This window comes from Ascaphus truei, chromosome 10 (assembly GCF_040206685.1).
Source record: "Ascaphus truei isolate aAscTru1 chromosome 10, aAscTru1.hap1, whole genome shotgun sequence".
Classification (NCBI taxonomy): domain Eukaryota; kingdom Metazoa; phylum Chordata; class Amphibia; order Anura; family Ascaphidae; genus Ascaphus; species Ascaphus truei.
In genome coordinates this window covers 23260774-23281880 of record NC_134492.1, presented here as the reverse complement: position 1 = coordinate 23281880, position 21107 = coordinate 23260774, and the positions used below count along the sequence as shown (strand labels likewise).

The 21107-nt window shown below is 42.2% G+C and overlaps 1 protein-coding gene across 1 annotated transcript in view; it reads right to left on the bottom strand.

The window, feature by feature from the left end:
• The window catches only part of MAST2 (microtubule associated serine/threonine kinase 2), a 231077-nt gene that overhangs the window by 36866 nt on the left and 173104 nt on the right, over nt 1-21107 (bottom strand). Inside the window, exons 7-12 of the mRNA XM_075616224.1 lie at nt 18548-18568; nt 16372-16450; nt 15389-15543; nt 9264-9339; nt 8065-8274; nt 2084-2185 (exon numbers count right to left, since the gene is read on the bottom strand). Coding sequence (XP_075472339.1) covers nt 2084-2185; nt 8065-8274; nt 9264-9339; nt 15389-15543; nt 16372-16450; nt 18548-18568 — 643 coding nt within the window. The remainder of the gene's footprint in view (nt 1-2083; nt 2186-8064; nt 8275-9263; nt 9340-15388; nt 15544-16371; nt 16451-18547; nt 18569-21107) is intronic.

Genomic DNA, 21107 nt, shown 5'->3' with positions numbered 1-21107 from the left:
TCTCCATCTGCCCCAAAGCACCATTGAACTATTTCATAGCACTGTAAATGAACTCCTGATATATTTATGAAACCATCTCAGGGGAGTGATGTCTTAAAATTGACAGCAAACATGCACTTTGACAGGTCCCTAAATGGTTCAGGTAAAAGGGGAACAAATAGCATTACTCAATTATAGTTGAGCAAACTGAGGTGCTGGCCGCTAAATTGGCTTACCCAAGGTCACAACAAGTTGGCTGTGAATCTGAGTATTAGTACAAAGTGACCTACCTGCCAATTCCCAAACCACTTTGTCTATATTGTGGAGGGCAACGGTTGTGTTCTTTAAAAAATCAGAAAGGTCAAACTGATACATGAATAATGTGCTTCTTTTTTGAGTGAAGGACATGCTGGTTTCGTGCAGAGAACTCTGCAAGTCCCAATGTTGTGCTAAGATTGTGTATTCGTGTGCGGGCAGAGGAATAGGTAGTAGCCCAAGTATTATTGCAGCAGTACCTACAGATAAGCAATGCCTAGGCCAGCCTGTTTTGGGGTTACATTTGTGATATTCTAAGAGTTGCAAAATCATAAATAAAAGCAAATGGGACTTTGCCTAACTGGTTATTTATTTGCTAAATAAGATTTGGACATTAGCCAATTTTGGCTTTAAAAAAAATAAATCTGCTATAGTAAACGCCTCTACTCTATTTGCATTTGGAAGGAAACGTATATACAATGTTATTTGTATCTCCAGAAGAGGCGTTTCCATTGTCTGAAGAGGTTTCTTTATACAACATAATATAAAAGTGGCTTTATTGTTGCCATGTATGCATTTGAAGGCTTCAATCATCTCATAACAGATATTCCACACTTTATTTAAAATTAGACTACATCTTATTTATATTCTTTAAAAAAAACCCACAAGAATTACATACCATCAGTGCCCTAATGATGTATGCATTTTCATGGCATTTTCAGTGGTTTCTGCTGTAAATTGCTGTCAGACAGTAAACTAAACGGATGGGGGAGAACGGGGTTGGCTCAATCCGTGGCTCACTTAAAGACTGCGTCAGCACAGTTGGCTCAATTGATTGAAAACCTGACCTATTTGGGGGGGGGGGGGGACTTGAAGATGTGGAGTTGATAATCTCATTGTTGAGGGTTAAGTTCATTTTAGAGCCACATTCACCAACTGTTTTGGGAAAAATTGTTTTTACTCCCCCTAATATTCAAAGTATTAGGAAAGTTATCGTCAATCCTCCCCCCACTAGGAACCTTACTCAATCGGGTCAGAAGCAGCTGGTCCCACTGAGATAGGCCGAAACAGTTATTGACTTCAGGGTCAGTTTTCAGATAATCTCTGTTTACATTAGCTGCTTTGGGTTTGGAGTTTGCTTAGATTGTATATGTCTCCTTGGCTGCTTTGGACCATATGGAATAAGACCCATATTCTCTTTTTGTTTCACTTGAAAGGCACTAGTGTCCATGAGGACTTCTTTGTGCTAATTTTCTTTAGATGTGGTGGGATACTTCCATACTGCTGTGGGTGCTGCAGTAGGAAATGACATCACAAATCCAAGATAGCTTCATCCTGTCCCCTTTGGAGAAGGTCAGACTATTTCACATTAATAGTGTAATAAATATTTTAGTTATAATTGTCAGATTTATGTTTAAAAGGAGCGTTCCAAGAAAAAAAAAAAATGTCTGAAGTAAGGGGTCTCAGGAGCATTATTTTCAACTCCAGGTCCTGGAGATACCTTTGTTGGTGCTTCCACGATTCTTAAATGTCCCCTGGTATGCAGACCAATAGGAAGTGGCGATGCAAGACTCCGCTGCTTCCTATTAGCTCCAGTACATTTAAAGCATCATATTAGTTACCCTGCTGAGGATGCTACCAGAGGCACCTTATGAAGGCACCAATCTTGGGAAGCACGGGGTCTCTCCACAGCAGAATTAATCAGGTTTAGCTACGGAGCCCCTCTGGCTTTTTACCTAGAAGACAAGAAAAACCCCTAGGTGGAACCACACCATTAACATTCCGCAGCTACTTTCTACACCCTCTGTGTGATGAACACAGGTCCCATCCCAGTCACTCACACCCTTACCAGGCACTCCAAAAGTCGAGCAGGTCGCGCGATGATGATCATCAGCTTCTTGACCAGCTGGGTAACAAAGGCCACCTCTGAGCTCTCCGACCGCTCGTGGGCCTGTGAAACACAAAAGAAGCACATTATTGTCCCTGACGCACTAAAGTGGAAATCTTTCCACCTTCGGGGCATGTGAGCTGCCCAAATACAGGACTTGTACTCGCACATCTGGAAACTGAGCATTCACCGTATAGATTATGGTGCCTTTTTATAGGCCAACCTAAAAGCATTTTATAGGTCCCTTGCACACAGCACCCAAGTCTTTTTCAGATGTATATATCTGAAATTGTATGTTTTTAGGTCGAGGTGGAGCTTGTACAGTTCTACAGTATATACAGAGCTAGAGAGAGAAAGACGCAGTCTTTCACAAACTTCAGGTGATCAATATGAAGCACACTGAGTTGATTAAATAGAATCAGGCAGCAAGAAACTCAACAGATATGTTTATAGAAGTCAGACAAAGAGTTCTTGTAAGGTACATAAATGCATATTGATTGAGCCTTAAGGGTCTGACATCTGAAAACTCATCTCACAAGAATGAAAACAAGTACATGCTCTTAGTTCTTAACACAATACAGCTCCCCAGAATAACCAAGAAAGCTACATTGCACGTCAACAAAATCAATAACCTTTGATAATCTTGCTATAAGGTGCCAAATAATGGAGTATAGTATTAGTCATCGATAGAGAGATCACTTTTAGTTTCAGTCGTGTTAAAGCTGTAAATATAACGTCATAACCTCCAGGCTCATTTTGCCATTGAATCTGCTAAAAAAAAATCTTTTTTTTTTATTAATCTAGATGAAAAATCTTCATTCCTGCACAAGAATGCTGGTAGAAATTGCAAACAATGGTTACGCGCACATATACATCATCATTTATTGCAGATTATTCTAAAAGACCAGACTGCAACTCTCAAAGGCTTGCCTGGAGTTTCCCTGAGTACACTATAAATTATGACTAACACATCCCTCGAAAATAGGACTAGAAGACAAGAGGAGTGACAAGTTAACCTCTGCTCACCCTCCGTCGCTTGCAGGCATAATATTTTATCAACAAGGGAACAGAAGCAGGAAAAAGGTTCATTTAACAATGCTTATTAAAACCTACACAGAGAATTAATTCTTGAGGGATTCTGAAAGCAGAAAGTAGAGGTAACAGTATTTAAAACACAGCTGCTGCTGCTGCTGCTGCTGCTGATGATACGAAAGCAGGATAGGTTTTTAATATATTTCAAATCCATTATTTAATCTCTTTTCCATGTAATTACTTTTGTGTTATTACCTCTTGGGATTAGCCATGTGCCTGTGACCCGACCATAATGTCTATAGCATTAAGAACCATCAGGTGACTAATTTCCTTATTACAGAGCAACTGTACTAATTGTACCACAACAAAGTATAGAATAGTCAATGGCCAAATTAAGGATATAGATACTGTATGGATACACACATACATACACCACTGTAGGATTTTATCCTTCATTAATAAATTGCCAAAATGTTTTTTCGCTGTGTAGCATGCACCTCTCTATATACACACACACACACACACACACACACACACACACACACACACACACACACACACACACACACACACACACACACACACACACACACACACACACACACACACACAGAGAGCAACAATAAAATATTTTTCTTTTCTCATAGAAAGCAATAGGAATAAGGTATTAATGACAACATATTTATTTTATGTTTTATATTTTATTTCTAAAGGACTCATTCAGGAAACAATGTAAGATTTTTGTAAAATTGCAAAGGATTTTCTGTTCCACCTCCCATTCCATTTACATGGAATGCAGCTTTAACCAAAGGATTTACATCCTGGAAAATGTGTAAACAGAAGCAAGATTAAAAAGATATTAAAGAACTGCTGGTATTTAAAGCAATAGGAACAGCTAGTACTGTATCAAGCTGTTACAGCTCATAAACCAGGAGAATATGAATGAAAGCATTCAAAAAGTCTAGTATTAGTCCCCTACTAAAGACAGCATTGTCTTACAAGAAATATATTTAATGATGCAACATTCCTAATACACAAATTGTCATTATATCCGAAATGACCATAAAGGTTTGTTCAAAGTTTGCTCACAAATCACGCAAGTTTAACTCTCTCAACACAACACTTAAGGTTTAAATCTGTGAACACTGCAAATCTGGGAAACGCATACAACCCAAGCCAATAACCTAACAAACATCAACAATATCCAGTGAATTATAAAAACAAAAAAACCCAACTTGTAAGAGCCACTCAGCCATGATCTGTGCACATCGCTGTGGGTCCACCATCCTGAGAAACATCTCTCCCAGCTGTTTCCTGCGTGGAGAGGACACCTCTGCCGATGTCTTGTTTATGATCGCTACTGATAAAATCTCAGGCAAAACAGCGCTATATACCAAACTGCTGCCATGCGCGGCGACTTGATGCATGTCATCTAATTAGCCATTCCCAGTGACGACATGTTTGTCTGAAGGTTGCGGGTGTCTTTCCTATTTCTCCCTTGCAGTGGGAGGGGGAGGAGGGGAGAGAGGAGGGAGAAGGCTGCAGGTTGAAGCACATGCCATTCCTATACACAACCAGAGATGGAATACATGCACACAGCAGCTTTTTTATCTGAAAGCCCTATCCGTCACTAACTGCAGCCAGTCGGGCATGAAATTAAAATCGCTGTGCTCCTCCAGGGATCAGCACGGCCAATAACCAGGGTAAAGCAGTCACAACACCGTAATTGAGCTAATACAGACCAAAAAGCAGAGGCACTGCTCGAGCAGAGAATAATCTATTTGCACTTATGCCCTCATTAGGAAAAGATTCCCAGGAACCAGGAGAAAACCCATAAAGGTCTGTTTCTGCCACCAAACGGCAATATATTCCAGGATTTGCAACCGTAGTGGTGTCCAGTTTTTTTTTCATTCGAAACGACATTATTGCAATTTTACCCCATTACGGTTTCCATGTTTTCGTGCAACTCAAGAGCATTTTCGAAGCGTGCGAAATCCCCGCACTGCATTTTTAGGTCAAACACTTTGTAGGGCTTCCATGTTTATTGTGTATGATCCATACCCCACAGCCCAGACTAAGCCAAAGTAATAGCAATTTTACTGTATAACCAACAGGTTTCCATATATTTTGATTAGGTCATAGGGCCATTGGAGATCAACACATGTCATTTTTGGTGACCTTTAGAACATGAGAAAACCAATGACCCACAATGTACTTCTAAAAGTACGTCTGTGGAAAGATACAGGTAAAAGACAATCAAAGCACAACACAAAGTAGACTGGGTACTGAACACTGTTGTATATGTAGCACAATGACTCGTTTTCTCCAATTCTATCATCCCTAAAATAGAAGTGATATTTACCTTGTACTGCTTTTCAAGCTAATTAACCTCCTTAGTGTCCATTATGCTGCACATCGCTCTGGCACAAAGGGTAAATATAACCAAGCGAGCTTTAACATGTGTGGAAAAGGTCACGTCTTGGGGTGCTTTATCAGGCAAATATGGAAAGTCAGATTTAAGCCCAGTGAGGTCATGGCTGGTTAGGATTGTGGCTGAGGACACTGAAGGACTTTTCTTGTCTTTTCAATTATCTCTTCTTGCCACAGTCATCCCACATGTGTTTTAAATACAAAAGATAAGGTAAAGAGAGCCCTGGAGAATACCTTAAGGAGGATTTAGATGGCAAATGATAAAACAAGAACAGGGCTATGATTTTAGGAATAGCAAATATAGAGACTTTATTACACAATATATGGCTTTGAAATGGTCATTCTACCTGCTAAACCAGCAAACACTTGAAAGTTTTATTAAAAGCAGTAGTTTTTCTAGTTTTTTTTGTTCTTTAAACATACAAACAACATGGAATACAGCAAATGCTAATTCACTGTCGGTTCGGTTCACAATATAGAATAGATCATTAAACACCGGGAGAAGAAAGTCCCAGACAAATTACAATTTTGAACACTGCACAAATTCTGTATTTATTTTCCCCGATTGCTATCAGCACTTAGGATTTCCCCAATGTTTTCTGTGCTGCTGATGGTTAAGATATTTTCACTGAAATGCTTCTAAAAATAAAAGCAGTTACACATAAATTACATTTCCATCTGTATATTTTCAAGGCATTTTCCCATAAAAATGGTAAGCGAAGTCATAGGCTCACCAAATAAAAGAATATGCCCCAAGCTTTTTTCTGCGTGGAGAGCCTGTCTGTCAGTGATTATGACATGTCAATATGGGAGCTTTATATCTACAATTCATTCAACCTTTCTTCCAAGCTGAACACTTTATTAAACAGACCGGGAACCAGAGAAAACAGAATTTGAAGTATGCACAGACAGCACTAAACATTGGGCATATCCTTACACCTACAGTACTTTCAACTTGCAAAGACCATTCAGGGGATCTTTTAGGCAGTATTACTATATGGGACATCACCTTTTTATTTTATTCTATAAATGTTTTATTTTACCAACACAGATATTCTTCAGCTTTCGATCTGGAACGATCATAAAAAGTATCTGTGCATTTAAGAAAACAAAAAGGCGTGTTCTCAAAATAATTCTTATGCTTCAATGTGCGCTATTTACACATCTTTACACAACACATACACCAATCGTGTGGTAATAATAGCAACGCCAAAACCAATGCAACAAAACAAATGGAGAACTCTTCGACTAGCCTAGATTCCAACTTATTAAAGGGTTACTATGCACAATACAAGGATGCAGCAGTCCGCAAAGGAAATGCCCAGGTACACAGGCAACAACAATGAATTGTGTCTGTACTATCCAACAGCGTGCAGATGAAAGTTTGCAAAATGAAAAAGCGGTGTATCTATAGACAGAGTAATTTGACCAGCCATTAATTTGACCAGCCATTACAGAACAATTAGTCTATACTTAGGCTACAGCTCCGCTGTCGGCGCGACACGTGCGCCTGCCAGGCTGGCGGCGCGTGCAGCTCTATTTTCTGGTCTGAACCGCAGGGGGCGTGGTCAGCGCTCAGTCACAAGTGCTGAAGACCGTTTTACGGTCTTCAGAAAAATCTGTCCGCACAGCGCAATGGCCATGGTAGGTAGCTGGCCCGGCCCCATTGAGGGGCGGTTCTCGTCCCTGCAGGGCACGGCATAGAGTGCGCTCAGCAGGCAGGGGGGACCTAGCCTTACAGTGCTTTACTTGCATTCAGGCCTCTGAGCCAAACTCCTTTTTTAACCACATCAGGGTTTTAGGTTGGCCCAAAAAGAGCAATTACGGTAGAAAAAAATAATCTAAAAAAATAAATAAACAGTTGATGTACGGGACCAGTCTTGAAAAGAAGCAGAGTAGCACTCCGAAATAATGGTCTAGTAGCGAGTATTTATTCACCCAATGTGCTGGTCCAACATAGCAGACGTCAAGGTTAATAAACCGTGAACCCTCACAGACTTTTAAACACCTTTTGGTGAATAAATGCTCACCGCTGGACCACTACTTAGGAGCGCTTCTCTTTTTGCTTAATTTCAATGGGATTTCACCATTGAGTTTTAGCACCTGCAAGAAACTTTAATTTTTCAGTGCACATATACCTCTATATATTTTGACCAGTCTTGAAAAACCAGAACACAGATATTAAGCTAGACTAGAGACTTAACAGTCTAAAGCTTACCGATGCTTTTAGTTAAATATACTGTCCCAAACATCTCTAAATAGGGAGAGCAATTTCAAAAAGACTCTCCTGTTTGTTTCTCCTATGGAAACATGAAAATACTGAAGCATAACTTTGCTTTATGGACACATGGGATTTAAATAATTGTACGCTAAGTGATTAAGGCACAGAATGATGGCCAACATTTTACCTTTGGGAATCTAAACCTCTACTTTAATTACACTACTTAACTTCAGATGTTACGGAGCTGCTCGGTACTTACATCTTGAAGAAGTTTCTCTAGGTTCTCCTGAAGTTCATAGAAGTAACGAGAGGTGATTAGGCCATCTCGGGATTTGCTCAGGCAGTCGCGCGCCAGCTCGATCACCTGGTGATGAATGAAGCTCAGGACGCCATCTGCTAATGGCAGCACGTTCTCTGGAGCGTTGGAGGTGATGAAATCAGCCAGTCGTTCCTCCATCTGTGCTGTTGCCTTCAGGAAACAACAAAAGGTATGAAAAATGAACACACAAAAGATTCTTATTTAACCCCTGCTAGAGTGTGAGCGCTTTTCATTTCACAGGTTCTGTGATTAATTTTAAATCAGCATTCAAATGTAGCTGTACAAATTAAATATAAAATGTATTGTAATGCAGTAGTAATTTAAAGGAGGAAGCAATGTTTTATCCCCAAAACTGCATTACCACTTGATAATTAAAGTACTCAAGTACTCCTAAAAGGTTGCTTTGGAAATCACTACACTTGGTTGTAGTTTTATAAACAAATTATTAATTTTCTCTTAACTATTTTAAAATAAAGTGGTCATAAATGCATTTGCTCTGAGATGTAATGTTAAATGACAAATAATTGAATATAACCTAGTGTAATTGTGATTTTAGTAAAGCATATTAACCCATTTCTGATTTAAGCAGGAATGCAATGAATAGCAAAAATATGATGGGTATATGAAATCGTTCCGCAATATAAATTTATACATTTTTTGACCATTATGATCAATGGCTCATTCAAGCAAATGGGCTGTACGGTGTCAGGTGGAATATGGAAAAGCACCACTTAGTAAATATAGGCCTAGATCTCTATCAAGCATAGTAGATTATGGGCATTTTATTAAATTTTACAGCACTTTTTATTAACTAAACCCCATAAATATGCAATAAATGAATTTGACAAATACATGAAACTGCTAAACTGACACAAATTCACACTGGCATTGGTTTTGGTAGTAAACCGATTAATGAGTCGACATGTTTATGTGACTTCAGCCTTTTTGAAGTGCTGCTGGCAGTGAATCAGTTCATGTGACCTAATCCCACCTGAAGATAATCTGAGTTTTCCCGATTTAGAGATACCAGCAACATCTGCTAATCTGGCAACATGCATCTCAGGCCTCCTAACAGCATGTACTGCTGGGTCTCTGTGTGCTTAAAGAAGTGTGCATGTTACATTCTAAATGAGCCTTACCTTGGGAAATCTTTCTTTGTACACATGATTCATCATCACTATTTCACTGTCGTATGAAATGGGGCATCGGCCAGGGCTAAAAAATTAGAAATAAATAAGTAAATATGCAAAGCTGACTGTTGTGACCGGTTAGTTGATTCATACAATAGATTTAATTTACAATATTTTCCTTCAATTGCAATAGCTGCCAGTTATGAAAAAAAAAAAATGGGTTATATTTAGTATATACATTGCGATCAAATATATGTACACAGGGAAATTTTCTGCTTTATCATATTCAGCAGTACAAACAAATCATGATCATTGTGAAGATAATGACTTTGAAACACATTATCGCTTTAAAGTAGCAAGTTTGAAAATGGTTCGTGTTAAAATTGAAAGAAAATCATAAAGTCATGTTGCATTCAAAATTCCCTGCTGATGCAAGACCATGTTAGCAACAATTTAGTGAGAACAATGTGTCCAGGGTGAGGCTGTGCCCTGGGTTTATTACAATATTACCTTGTGATAGATCTGCCTGTCACTTTCACCTCAACAAACCAGTCTTCTGCCAGCAGTCAGCAAGTGGGAACAAAGATACATTGTAGTACGCACGAAAAAGAACAATGCTCATTTATGTGGGTTTGCAAATAATTGTTTATTCATTTAGTGCAGTGGTTTCCAACCTTTTTTTGGTTAAGGAACCCCAAGTGAAATTCTTAACAACATGTCTGAGATCAGATGCATTGTAAATTCTTATGTATTTGATACAATTGTCAAATGAGCAGAAAAATTGCAGGGAACCCATTAGGGATGCCCAGGGAACCAAAGGATTCCTAGGAACCCTGGTTGAAAAACGCTGAGCTAATCGTATACAGGCATACCCCGGTTTAAGGACACTCACTTTAAGGACACTCGCGAGTAAGGACATATCGCCCAATAGGCAAATGGTAGCTCGCGCATGCGACTGTCAGCACGTCCTGAACAGCAATACCAGCTCCCTACCTGTACCGAAGCTGTGCGCAAGCGGGGAGACTATAAAGCCTGTTACAGATGCGTTATTTACATCAGTTATGCACGTATATGACGATTGCAGTACAGTACATGCATCGATAAGTGGGAAAAAGATAGTGCTTCACTTTAAGTACATTTTCGCTTTACATACATGCTCCGGTCCCATTGCGTACGTTAATGCGGGGTATGCCTGTAAATGTTAAATAATGAAAGCTTTTCTTTTGATCAAGTATAATAATTTGACATCAGTGTGTACTACATGGACTCCCCTGCCTGCTATCTGGTAACTAACACATTGTTCCCGATGCATGGCCTGGTCTGAGCATGCTCCACTTCGTTTTGGGGAAGACTCGTGTAGGGATTATTTTCATGGCAGGAAATAACTTTTATTTATAAACGAGATCATAAAGATCATACAAGCTTTAAACCCCAACACTTTTGCTGCCAGACAGGTCAGAAAATGGTTAAATACCATACAAGATGTTGGCATGAATGTGAATGTTTGTCTTATTCTTTTTCCATGTTGCTGGCCTCTGAGGCAGTAAGGGGGAGGGGTAAAAAGGTAACACATTCACCGAAAGCACCAGCAGGTGTTGCATGCTAAGCAGTGACTGGTTCCTTTAGCAGAGAATCTCATCCAGTCTCCCAGCAATCAGATGTAGGTATGTAATGCTATGACTCATCCCCTGGCTCAGCAGCCTTGTACCCCTCGAGGGGCCAATGAGGTAATCCAGATAAAAATTAATTACACACTTAAATTGTCTGAGATTCAGCAGTGTGTGTCCAGTTTTCTATTCCTTTGTTATGAACATGCTCGCCAAGCAGGCACTGTGCTTCATCAAACGTGGTAGGAATATTTAGGTTCTTCAATGGAACAGGAGGAATAACAAGAACAATAATAATTTCCTGGTTAGTTAAACTTGTTTCTTTACTTGATTACATTAAATGTACAATGTTCAATCAATTTAAAAATATGGATATTATAATTAGTAAGCACTGCTTTTAGCATGATGGTGTGGTACTGGATTTAATATTATTTAGTACAGAACGCGATCCGCGTTGTAGCGGATCGCTTTACAACGGGGTTGAGCTGTACAGTATATATATATATTTTTAAAGGAATATATATTCAACAGAGTATAGACATGAATACAAATATTTTGGGGGCTTAACACAATATAAAAACTGCACATGACGTATGTCTAAGGCAGGGGTGCTCATCTCCACTCCTCAAGCCCCCCAAACAGGTCAGATTTAAAGGATATCCCAGCTTCAGCACGAAGCCTCAGTCGAAGACTACGATTGAGCCACCTGTGCTGAAGCAGGGACAGGTTGATCCACCTGTGCTGAAGCAGGGATATCCTGAAAACCTGACCTGTTGCGGGGGCTTGAGGACTGGAGTTGAGCCCCCCTGGTCTAAGGGATAAGAATGAAATGGCAGAAGGAAAATAGTATGAGTTTTATATATATACCTTGTGCAGCAGTGGGGAAAAAAATCTGAGTTTTAAATCACCCTCATTTTAAATTGACAGGGATGGAAACGCATCTTGGAAACAAGCAGGGTTACATGAATAATCCTATGGGATATGAGATTTGCATGAACAAACCACCGCTGAAATAAAATGTCAAATTAAATGTGTAATTGACTATGGCGGGGAGTGCGAAGAAATATATTGCATCATAAAAACGTGTGTCTGACTGCAGCCAAGACCACTGCTGAAATAATTACATGGATAATTGACTAACCAAAAACAAAGTGCTAGATGACTGGTCTATTACGGCACCTTGGGAAGGATGGATTTGGAAAAGAAAATCCTGCATGTGAAATGTAGCAAGAGGGAGTGAGGTGGCGGCAGGGGGTCATGTTGGTGCCTATCTGGAAAATTACTCATGCTACATGTATTTAAACATAAAAAGTTGTCTTGCAATTCCTTGGTCAGACTTCAACAGAATTGGATATTATCTGAACTGATCAATGGCCAATTAGCAAAGTATACACTGTCTATTTCATTATTAGAGCAAACAAGTATTGAAGGATTCAAACGGTACATCCACCTTCATTCATGGTATTGCTCTTCTCCCACAAATAGCTGTAAATTACACGTTTTAAACATTGCACTTATGTTATTTCTTCGGGGAAATTCTTGTTTACAATTCCTCGAGTTGTTCTCTCTTTTTCTTTATTGATTTACACAATTAACAGATCAATAAAATCAAAGTGTTGTAGAGGAGGGAGGAGCTGGACATACGAATATATTTAATGGACTGAGCTTAATAATTATTTTAGAGTGTAGATGACCGGTGCATCAAAGGTTGATAAATGGCACACGGCGCGAAACGCGTAGGTGTGGTGCTTTTGTTGCTGCTCTAGGCGTCATGTTTGATCCACTTATGGAATAAATCACTTTATTTTACTTTACTGCTTTTTTTCTGCACTTTCCTTAATAATTTTTTTAAATCACAAACGATCTGCTAGAACTAGACCATAGATTTGAATGTAAATTGGGATGCTTTAAAATCAGTGAGACATCTAAACTACAGCACAATCCCCTCTTTGCAGGGATAGTTGGATATGTAATACAATGAAAAAAAAACAGAACCCTTATTTGGTCTTCAATATGAGCTCCAGAAAATATAGCTATGTTTAATGTACAAATTGCAGCTCCAAACCATTGCTATGACAAACCGCAGGGAACATGCCATCTTTACTGCCTTTGCCAGTAGTGTGCACCATGAAAGAAAACGGCATGGATTCCACTGATGCATCACTTTGAAGTGAATTGAGCTTCCTAAAATAAGCAACTGTCTGAGGGTTGAAGTTTGTGATTAAAAAGCACAGGCAGATTTGGAGTTGTTATTTATGTTGCACCAGCCAAGAGAAAATAATAAGCTTCCTATACCTTTGCTTCTAAACGTCCCAAGCAGATTATTTCAGGCCTGCTGTTAAGTACTAATGGGTTTACTTAGAAACAGTTGCATGTTCCCAGCGCCATGCTGAGCCCAGAGGTTCTGGGAAACAAATCTATCAACATCTAAATGATTGACAGATTGCCAATTTAGATAAAGTACATATGTGTTTTCTCTTTTCCATTACTATATTCATATTCTGAGGAATCTCTATCTGTAAATGTACACACATTAAAAAAAAATATCCAGTTTCCCATACAGTACAGTCTTGTATTGGAAACGCACAGGGCTTTAGTGGAGCAATATCAAATAAGTAATAGCCCCCCAAGGACACGGCCAGAAGTAGTAGATGCAACACTGCAAAGCCATACATGATTAAATAAAAAATAAAATAAACTGCAATTCAGTCTCAGTGTGACAAATACATTTCTTAGGAATCAAGCTATTCACGAACAGGAGTTTCTATTTTCCTTCGCGGGCTCTGTATGAGTATGAGCTTACATTCATATAGCTGTGCACAGAAGTAAACAAATTGTTTAACAGGGTAATAAGAAGTTCCACAAAAAAATATACATATACATACATATATATATATATATATATATATATATATATATATATATATATATTACATTAGCCTGCTAACGTTGCTTGATTTGTGTGCATGATCCCCAGCAGAGAGCATGCCTGGCTTCAGTCAAGTACAAAATGAGGTTAACTAAACAACCAGAGTAAGGCTACGCTTATAGTGACGGCGACGATTTGTTTTGACACGACGTCGCGTCACTGTCACGAGCACTATAAGCGCAGCCTAAGAATGGAACAATGATACATGTTAAACCATGTACAGCAAATAAAATATCACTTGTGAGCATATTCACGTGTCTCAGACAGGTCTGCAACCCTGCTTTTCACCATTATCTTTGGCATACCGTGTGTTCACTGTAGCCTGGGATTCTGGGAAATTAAGTAAAAGGTGACACTGTGTGCTCAATTGCATGTCATGTCCACTTTAACATGGATCTCTATGAGAATATGCCTGCCGTATTACACAGTGTTTCAGCACAGCCTGGGTTAGAGAAGTGGAGAGCCAGAAAACCTACTCACAGATAGCTATTCAAACCTTGTGGGTCTCTTCAGCATGAGACTAGTTATTCCGACTTTGCAACGTTAAACTTTGAAACCATGCTTGAGATGTCACTTGGGTATATGTTATTGCTTCTGCAGATACTGCGACTGAAGTTTAACATAAAATCCATCACTGGCACTTCAAGCTTATCTCATCAGTCAAAACTGATGGGCTTGAAAGGCCTAATGAATGTAAATCTATTTTCAAGAAAACCTTTGGATGCTCACTGTTTTTTCTACTTATTGATTTTAATACACTGCAATAAGTTAGGTGAATTTGCTCTCGAATTTCATCTCAACTTATGTTTAACTTGATGAATCACATGGGAGACGACTGAAACACTCAGCTAAATCCGACTTGTAAAAGAAAATCTCCATGCATGCAATACGTGATCATAAATGCTGTTTGATGGACATGATAATAGATCAATAATGCCTTCTTAATGTTTTTTGGGTATGGTGTTAAATTTGAGAATTCCAGTGTATGGATACATAATATATACGCATTTAAATTAGAGTTATCTCAAGTTAAAAAAAAATTGGGAGAACTTCTCAACTCATCATCTATATCAGGGGTAGTCAACTCCAGTCCTCAAAGGCTACCAACAGGTCAGGATTTCAGGATACCCCCGCTTCAGTACAGGTGGCTTTTCAATGGCCGAGTCAAAGGCCGAGTCACCTGTGCTGAAGCAGGGATATCCTAAAAACCTAACTTCTTGTTGGCCCTTGAGGACTGGAGTTGGTCACCCATGCACTACACGATGCTACACAAATCTGTTGTCTCCCAGAGAACGGACAAGAGAAGATGCTCTCGATCATATTCATCAACCTTTCAAAATAACTTGCCTTCCTAATCAAAGTATTGAGTGCTGGGCTACTGTTCAATATGGCCTCATCATTTTATACTAATCGGGACTACTGCATTATAAGAAGTACTCAGAGCATCAGCAATACTATTTCTCATTCTACAATTAAAAAAGAAATACGCAGTGCTTTTTCAGAATGATATTATGGACTTATTAGAAGAAAGAGACAGGTTCTATTACCGTAACGGTTGTGAATAAAGTTGACCTATAGGCAAGTACGGAAGTGCTCACCTGAGGCTTCGAGATCGGGGGCGCATGTTTGCTGAATTCGGCCCATCCTCATCGGTGATGCTCTCGGTGCTGAAATGCTTAGTCAGGAAATGAAGCTCGTCGGCCGTGGGCTGAAAGGGCAGCTGGTGCAGCTTCTCCTGGGATGAGCATGATGACTGAGTACAGAAAATACAGAAAAGAAATACACTAAACGCATGCATAGGGGACCGCTCATGAGTGGAGAAGAGACCAACACAAAACTCACAACAGCACACAAGACACAAGGGATACACAAGCACCTCAACTTCTTCTGTGTTAAACCTTGAAGTTACATTTAGTCATTAAGAATCAGATTGAAAACGTCCTTATTTTAAGTGAAGAGTTTTGTATGAAAGCAAAACCTTGAACACGTGGCGGCAATAAAACGATTTCATTGCAAAACAAGAGGAATATTTGAAGCTAGAAGTACAGCTTGCAAACAACTAGCTGATGCTTAAATGTATTTTGTGTGTTTTAACAGAAACTGAATAGAAGACAGAAAAAAGGTACATTTCTGTCTTTACCCATTACAAAAAGGTATCCCAATCGATGATTCAGCCTGCAAAATTATCCACAAATCCCAGGAATTATGCATCAATTCCCAAACCGAGTGATACATTTTATGATGACACTTTCGTCAGGTTGCTACCCTGAGGCTCATCTTCTCCTTATGGGAAAATCGCACATGGCAAGTTGTGGAAACACCAACCCATGCACTTTATTTGTAGCACATTTCAAGGCTGGATCAGGGAATTGAATACAGCGTTATTATAGGTAAGGAAGTACTCCACATCAAACTTAATTTGCACTGGAACACGCAATTCTCACAAAGAAGAAAAATGTGCAAAGCATCAGGGCAGGCCGAGGATGGGAAATACAAATGACTACAAAACTAGGAACAATAAGGGACTACTAGTTTGGATGAAGCCAAACTTACAGAAGCAACACATCATTGTAATACTTACTGAAACAGTTGAACTGGGAGTGTTGGTTCCATATCCAGAAGAGGGTAGGGATGCCAAGGACCAACGGCGCCCATCCGTTCTGAAAATGTTGGTGAAGGGGTTACTTGTGATCTGTCCCAATTATCAGTGAGGAGTCTGCACATAACCTATGAGGGGGGCTCTGCATTTGCGTTTGATGTTGAAATGCCAACATGGCAGTTATGAAAATAACGCATTATTTTATTTCAAGCAAAGAAGTTGGCATTTGGTTATGGGATGATGATTAAAACAATAATATGGTGGGTTGGTATAAACCAGGAGTGGCCAAGTCCAGTCCTCAAGGGCCACCAACAGGTCAGGTTTTAAGAATATTCCTGCCTCAGCACAGGTGGCTCAATCAGTGTCTCAGTCGATGACTGAGCCATCCGTGCCGAAGGGATATCCGTAAAACCTGACCTGCTGGTGGCTCGAGGACTGGAGTTGGCCACTCTTCGTATAAACCAAAGGGCTTCAATGGAGAAAGCGATAAATGATAGTCAACGTTTTATTTTAGAAAGCTTACTATTTGCTTTCTACAAGAACACTGCTTAGAAAAATACAATCAGGATGATATTGGCAAATGCCAAAATATTCTGTGTAGAACATTTCTCCAAATGAATCAAGTAATGCAGAGAGTAAATCTATATAGGGCAGCTGCTGTGGCAGACGTTGCCGAGTGTGAAATGCCAAGTAAATTTGGTCCCTGTACTGTTGCAGACATTTTATCATACCATATCTACCATGGATTTGTGGAATTTCTCAATAAGTTATCAAGCTACACCATCTGAGGTATTTCATTTTTGCTTTATTTGACAAAATTCTAAAGCACAATGTCCTCTTTCTTAATTTAAACTTGTACATATTTACAGCACACAATGCAAAAACGAACTCAGAAACAACAGACAGACTATTGAATATCATGTTCTCAGATGTCTATTAATGTCATTAAAATAACTCATCGAAATGGAAGTTACAAAAATAAAATAAAAACCTGATTGTGTTCTAATGTATTGTCTTGGATACCATCATCCATGTGGTTAGTGTCATGCTTCATCATTTTTTTGGGGTGATTGTGAGTGCATCGTAATTAGGGGCTTTCTGAGATTCTCTCTTGGATCTCACTTTGTACAACTTCTAAATCTGCATAAACACCTGTGGTTTGAGATTTGAGGCATGCTCTTCATTAGGCCAGGGGACGGTTTCTGCCTTACCCTCATATTGTCTAAGTCTTATGAATAAGGAAAAATCATTTTAAGTAGTTACAGCAATAAACAGGACAAGTAACCACATTCAATATACCAAGTATGGACAAGTAACCATGTTCAATATACCAAATAACGAAACACTCCAGTTGGGAGAATAAAGGGTTCTATTTAAAAATTGTTTTCCCTTTTTCACCACGCATGCATCTTGATCAAAAGGAAAATAGAAACGGCGAGCACAATTTTGTTAATTCCATTTTAACAAAGCTCGTTGTCACAAATACTGCTTAAACAGACAAAATGAGGGTAAGCCCAGTTTAAAATAAGAATCAGTGCTGTTTAACACATTAACTATGTATGCCCACTGGTACCAAACGAAACAACCTCTTAAAGTAAAGGATGGATTGTGCCTGTACTGTTCCAACTCACATAGAGCCAAGAACACGTACAATCTATTACAATACACTCTCCGAAGAAAACATAAAAGGTAAATGATACCCTTAATAGCCAACTCATGGCTTCTATTAAAGTTAGCTATTAAAGGTATACTTCTACCTTGTCTATACACTGTCCAGTTACTGTGTTTCTTATGTAATACAAGTATTCTAATTTGGGAGTTGACTGAAAAGTCTACAAGGAAATCATTTGCAAAAATGTAGGAAGCAGAATGGGTCACGTTCAGACAATGAATGACATTTTGTGAGATGCATGCAAGATAGAGGGTATGATGACAAGTCAAGGTGGGTAAGCAATGCAAAGAATTAAATGTTTCATTAAGTACAAGTGTATATTATGTGTAATTGACAAGGTTGTCTTTGTATTCACGCGTCCTTAAACAGATCATTCCTTTATTTTTTACATGAAAAAGGAATACCAGATAATTCAGACAGAATACAAAGACTACCATGCAAAATGTAAAGAGCATGAGAGAGATACGTAACCAAAGCTCCCATTACCTGTCTGCTCTGTGTCCATGGCTGGATTGAAGAAATTGGAAAAATTATTTATATGTACTACAATTTACACAGTATCCATATTTACAGATATTCCGGTTTAAAGTATTGCTGAAAAGAGTTGATCATTAAAAATCTACACTGTGTATTAGTGATAGGGTGACCAGATGTCCCTGTGTAGCCGGGACAGTCCCGTTTTTTTAAAGTCTGTCCCGGCTGCCCCGCATTCTTTACAAAGTCCTGTTTTTTTTATGACTGTCCTGGTTTTGACCATCAGAGCAGGGGGGGGGGAGGGGGACAGCAGAGTGAGAATGCCGGCAGGGAGGAGAGCGGAGACAGGGTCTGACTGCAACTGCAGAGGGTGGGTGCGGGGTTAGCTTCAGCAGAGCCCCAGCAGTGAGAGCTTCCGGTGTCTGCTGCCAGGGCTCAAGATGGCTGACTCCCCACCCATGCTCCACAGTGACAGGTAGGGTAAAGAATGGGGAGAGAGACACACAATGGAGAGAAAGAGAGAGAGAACACAATGGAGAGAAAGAGAGAGACACACACACAATGGAGAGAGAGAGAGACACAATGGAGAGAGAGAGAGAGAGAGAGAGAGAGAGAGAGAGAGACAGACAGACAGACAATCGAGAGAGAGAGACAATGGAGAGAGAAAGAGAGAGCGACAGCATGGGGAGGGGGGAGAGAGAGCGACAGCATGGGGAAGGGGGAGAGAGAGCGACAGCATGGGGAAGGGGGAGAGAGAGCGACAGCATGGGGAGGGGGGAGAGAGCGACAGCATGGGGAGGGGGGAGAGAGAGAGCGACAGCATGGGGAGGGGGGAGAGAGAGAGCGACAGCATGGGGAGGGGGGAGAGAGAGAGCGACAGCACGGGGGGGGGAGAGAGAGAGCGACAGCACGGGGGGGGGGGAGAGAGAGCGACAGCACGGGGGGGGGGAGAGAGAGCGACAGCACGGGGGGGGGAGAGAGAGCGACAGCACGGGGGGGGAGAGAGAGAGCGACAGCACGGGGGGGGAGAGAGAGAGAGCGACAGCACGGGGGGGGGGAGAGAGAGAGCGACAGCACGGGGGGGGGGAGAGAGAGAGCGACAGCACGGGAGAGAGAGAGCGACAGCACGGGGGGGGGGGGAGAGAGAGAGCGACAGCACGGGGGGGGAGAGAGAGCGACAGCACGGGGGGGGAGAGAGAGAGCGACAGCACGGGGGGGGAGAGAGAGAGCGACAGCACGGGGGGGGAGAGAGAGAGCGACAGCACGGGGGGGGGAGAGAGAGAGCGACAGCACGGGGGGGGGGAGAGAGAGCGACAGCACGGGGGGGAGAGAGCGACAGCACGGGGGGGGGAGAGAGAGCGACAGCACGGGTGGGGGGAGAGAGAGAGCGACAGCACGGGGGGGGAGAGAGAGAGCGACAGCACGGGGGGGGAGAGAGAGAGCGACAGCACGGGGGGGGAGAGAGAGAGCGACAGCACGGGGGGGGAGAGAGAGAGCGACAGCACGGGGGGGGAGAGAGAGAGCGACAGCACGGGGGGGGAGAGAGAGAGCGACAGCACGGGGGGGGAGAGAGAGAGCGACAGCACGGGGGGGGAGAGAGAGAGCGACAGCACGGGGGGGGAGAGAGAGAGCGACAGCACGGGGGGGGGAGAGAGAGAGCGACAGCACGGGGGGGGAGAGAGAGAGCGACAGCACGGGGGGGGAGAGAGAGAGCGACAGCACGGGGGGGGAGAGAGAGAGCGACAGCACGGGGGGGGAGAGAGAGAGCGACAGCACGGGGGGGGAGAGAGAGAGCGACAGCACGGGGGGGGAGAGAGAGAGCGACAGCACGGGGGGGGAGAGAGAGAGCGACAGCACGGGGGGGGAGAGAGAGAGCGACAGCACGGGGGGGGAGAGAGAGAGCGACAGCACGGGGGGGGAGAGAGAGAGCGACAGCACGGGGGGGGAGAGAGAGCGACAGCACGGGGGGAGAGAGCGCGACAGCACGGGGGGAGAGAGCGCGACAGCACGGGGGGAGAGAGCGCGACAGCACGGGGGGAGAGAGCGCGACAGCACGGGGGGAGAGAGCGCGACAGCACGGGGGGAGAGAGCGCGACAGCACGGGGGGAGAGAGCGCGACAGCACGGGGGGAGAGAGCGCGACAGCACGGGGGGAGAGAGCGCGACAGCACGGGGGGAGAGAGCGCGACAGCACGGGGGGAGAGAGAGACAGCACGGGGGGAGAGAGCGCGACAGCACGGGGGGAGAGAGCGCGACAGCACGGGGGGAGAGAGCGCGACAGCACGGGGGGAGAGAGAGACAGCACGGGGGGAGAGAGAGACAGCACGGGGGGAGAGAGAGACAGCACGGGGGGAGAGAGAGACAGCACGGGGGGAGAGAGAGACAGCACGGGGGGAGAGAGAGACAGCACGGGGGGAGAGAGAGAGCACGGGGGGAGAGAGAGACAGCACGGGGGGAGAGAGAGACAGCACGGGGGGAGAGAGAGACAGCACGGGGGGAGAGAGACAGCACGGGGGAGAGAGAGACAGCACGTGGGGGGAGAGAGACAGCACGTGGGGGGAGAGAGACAGCAC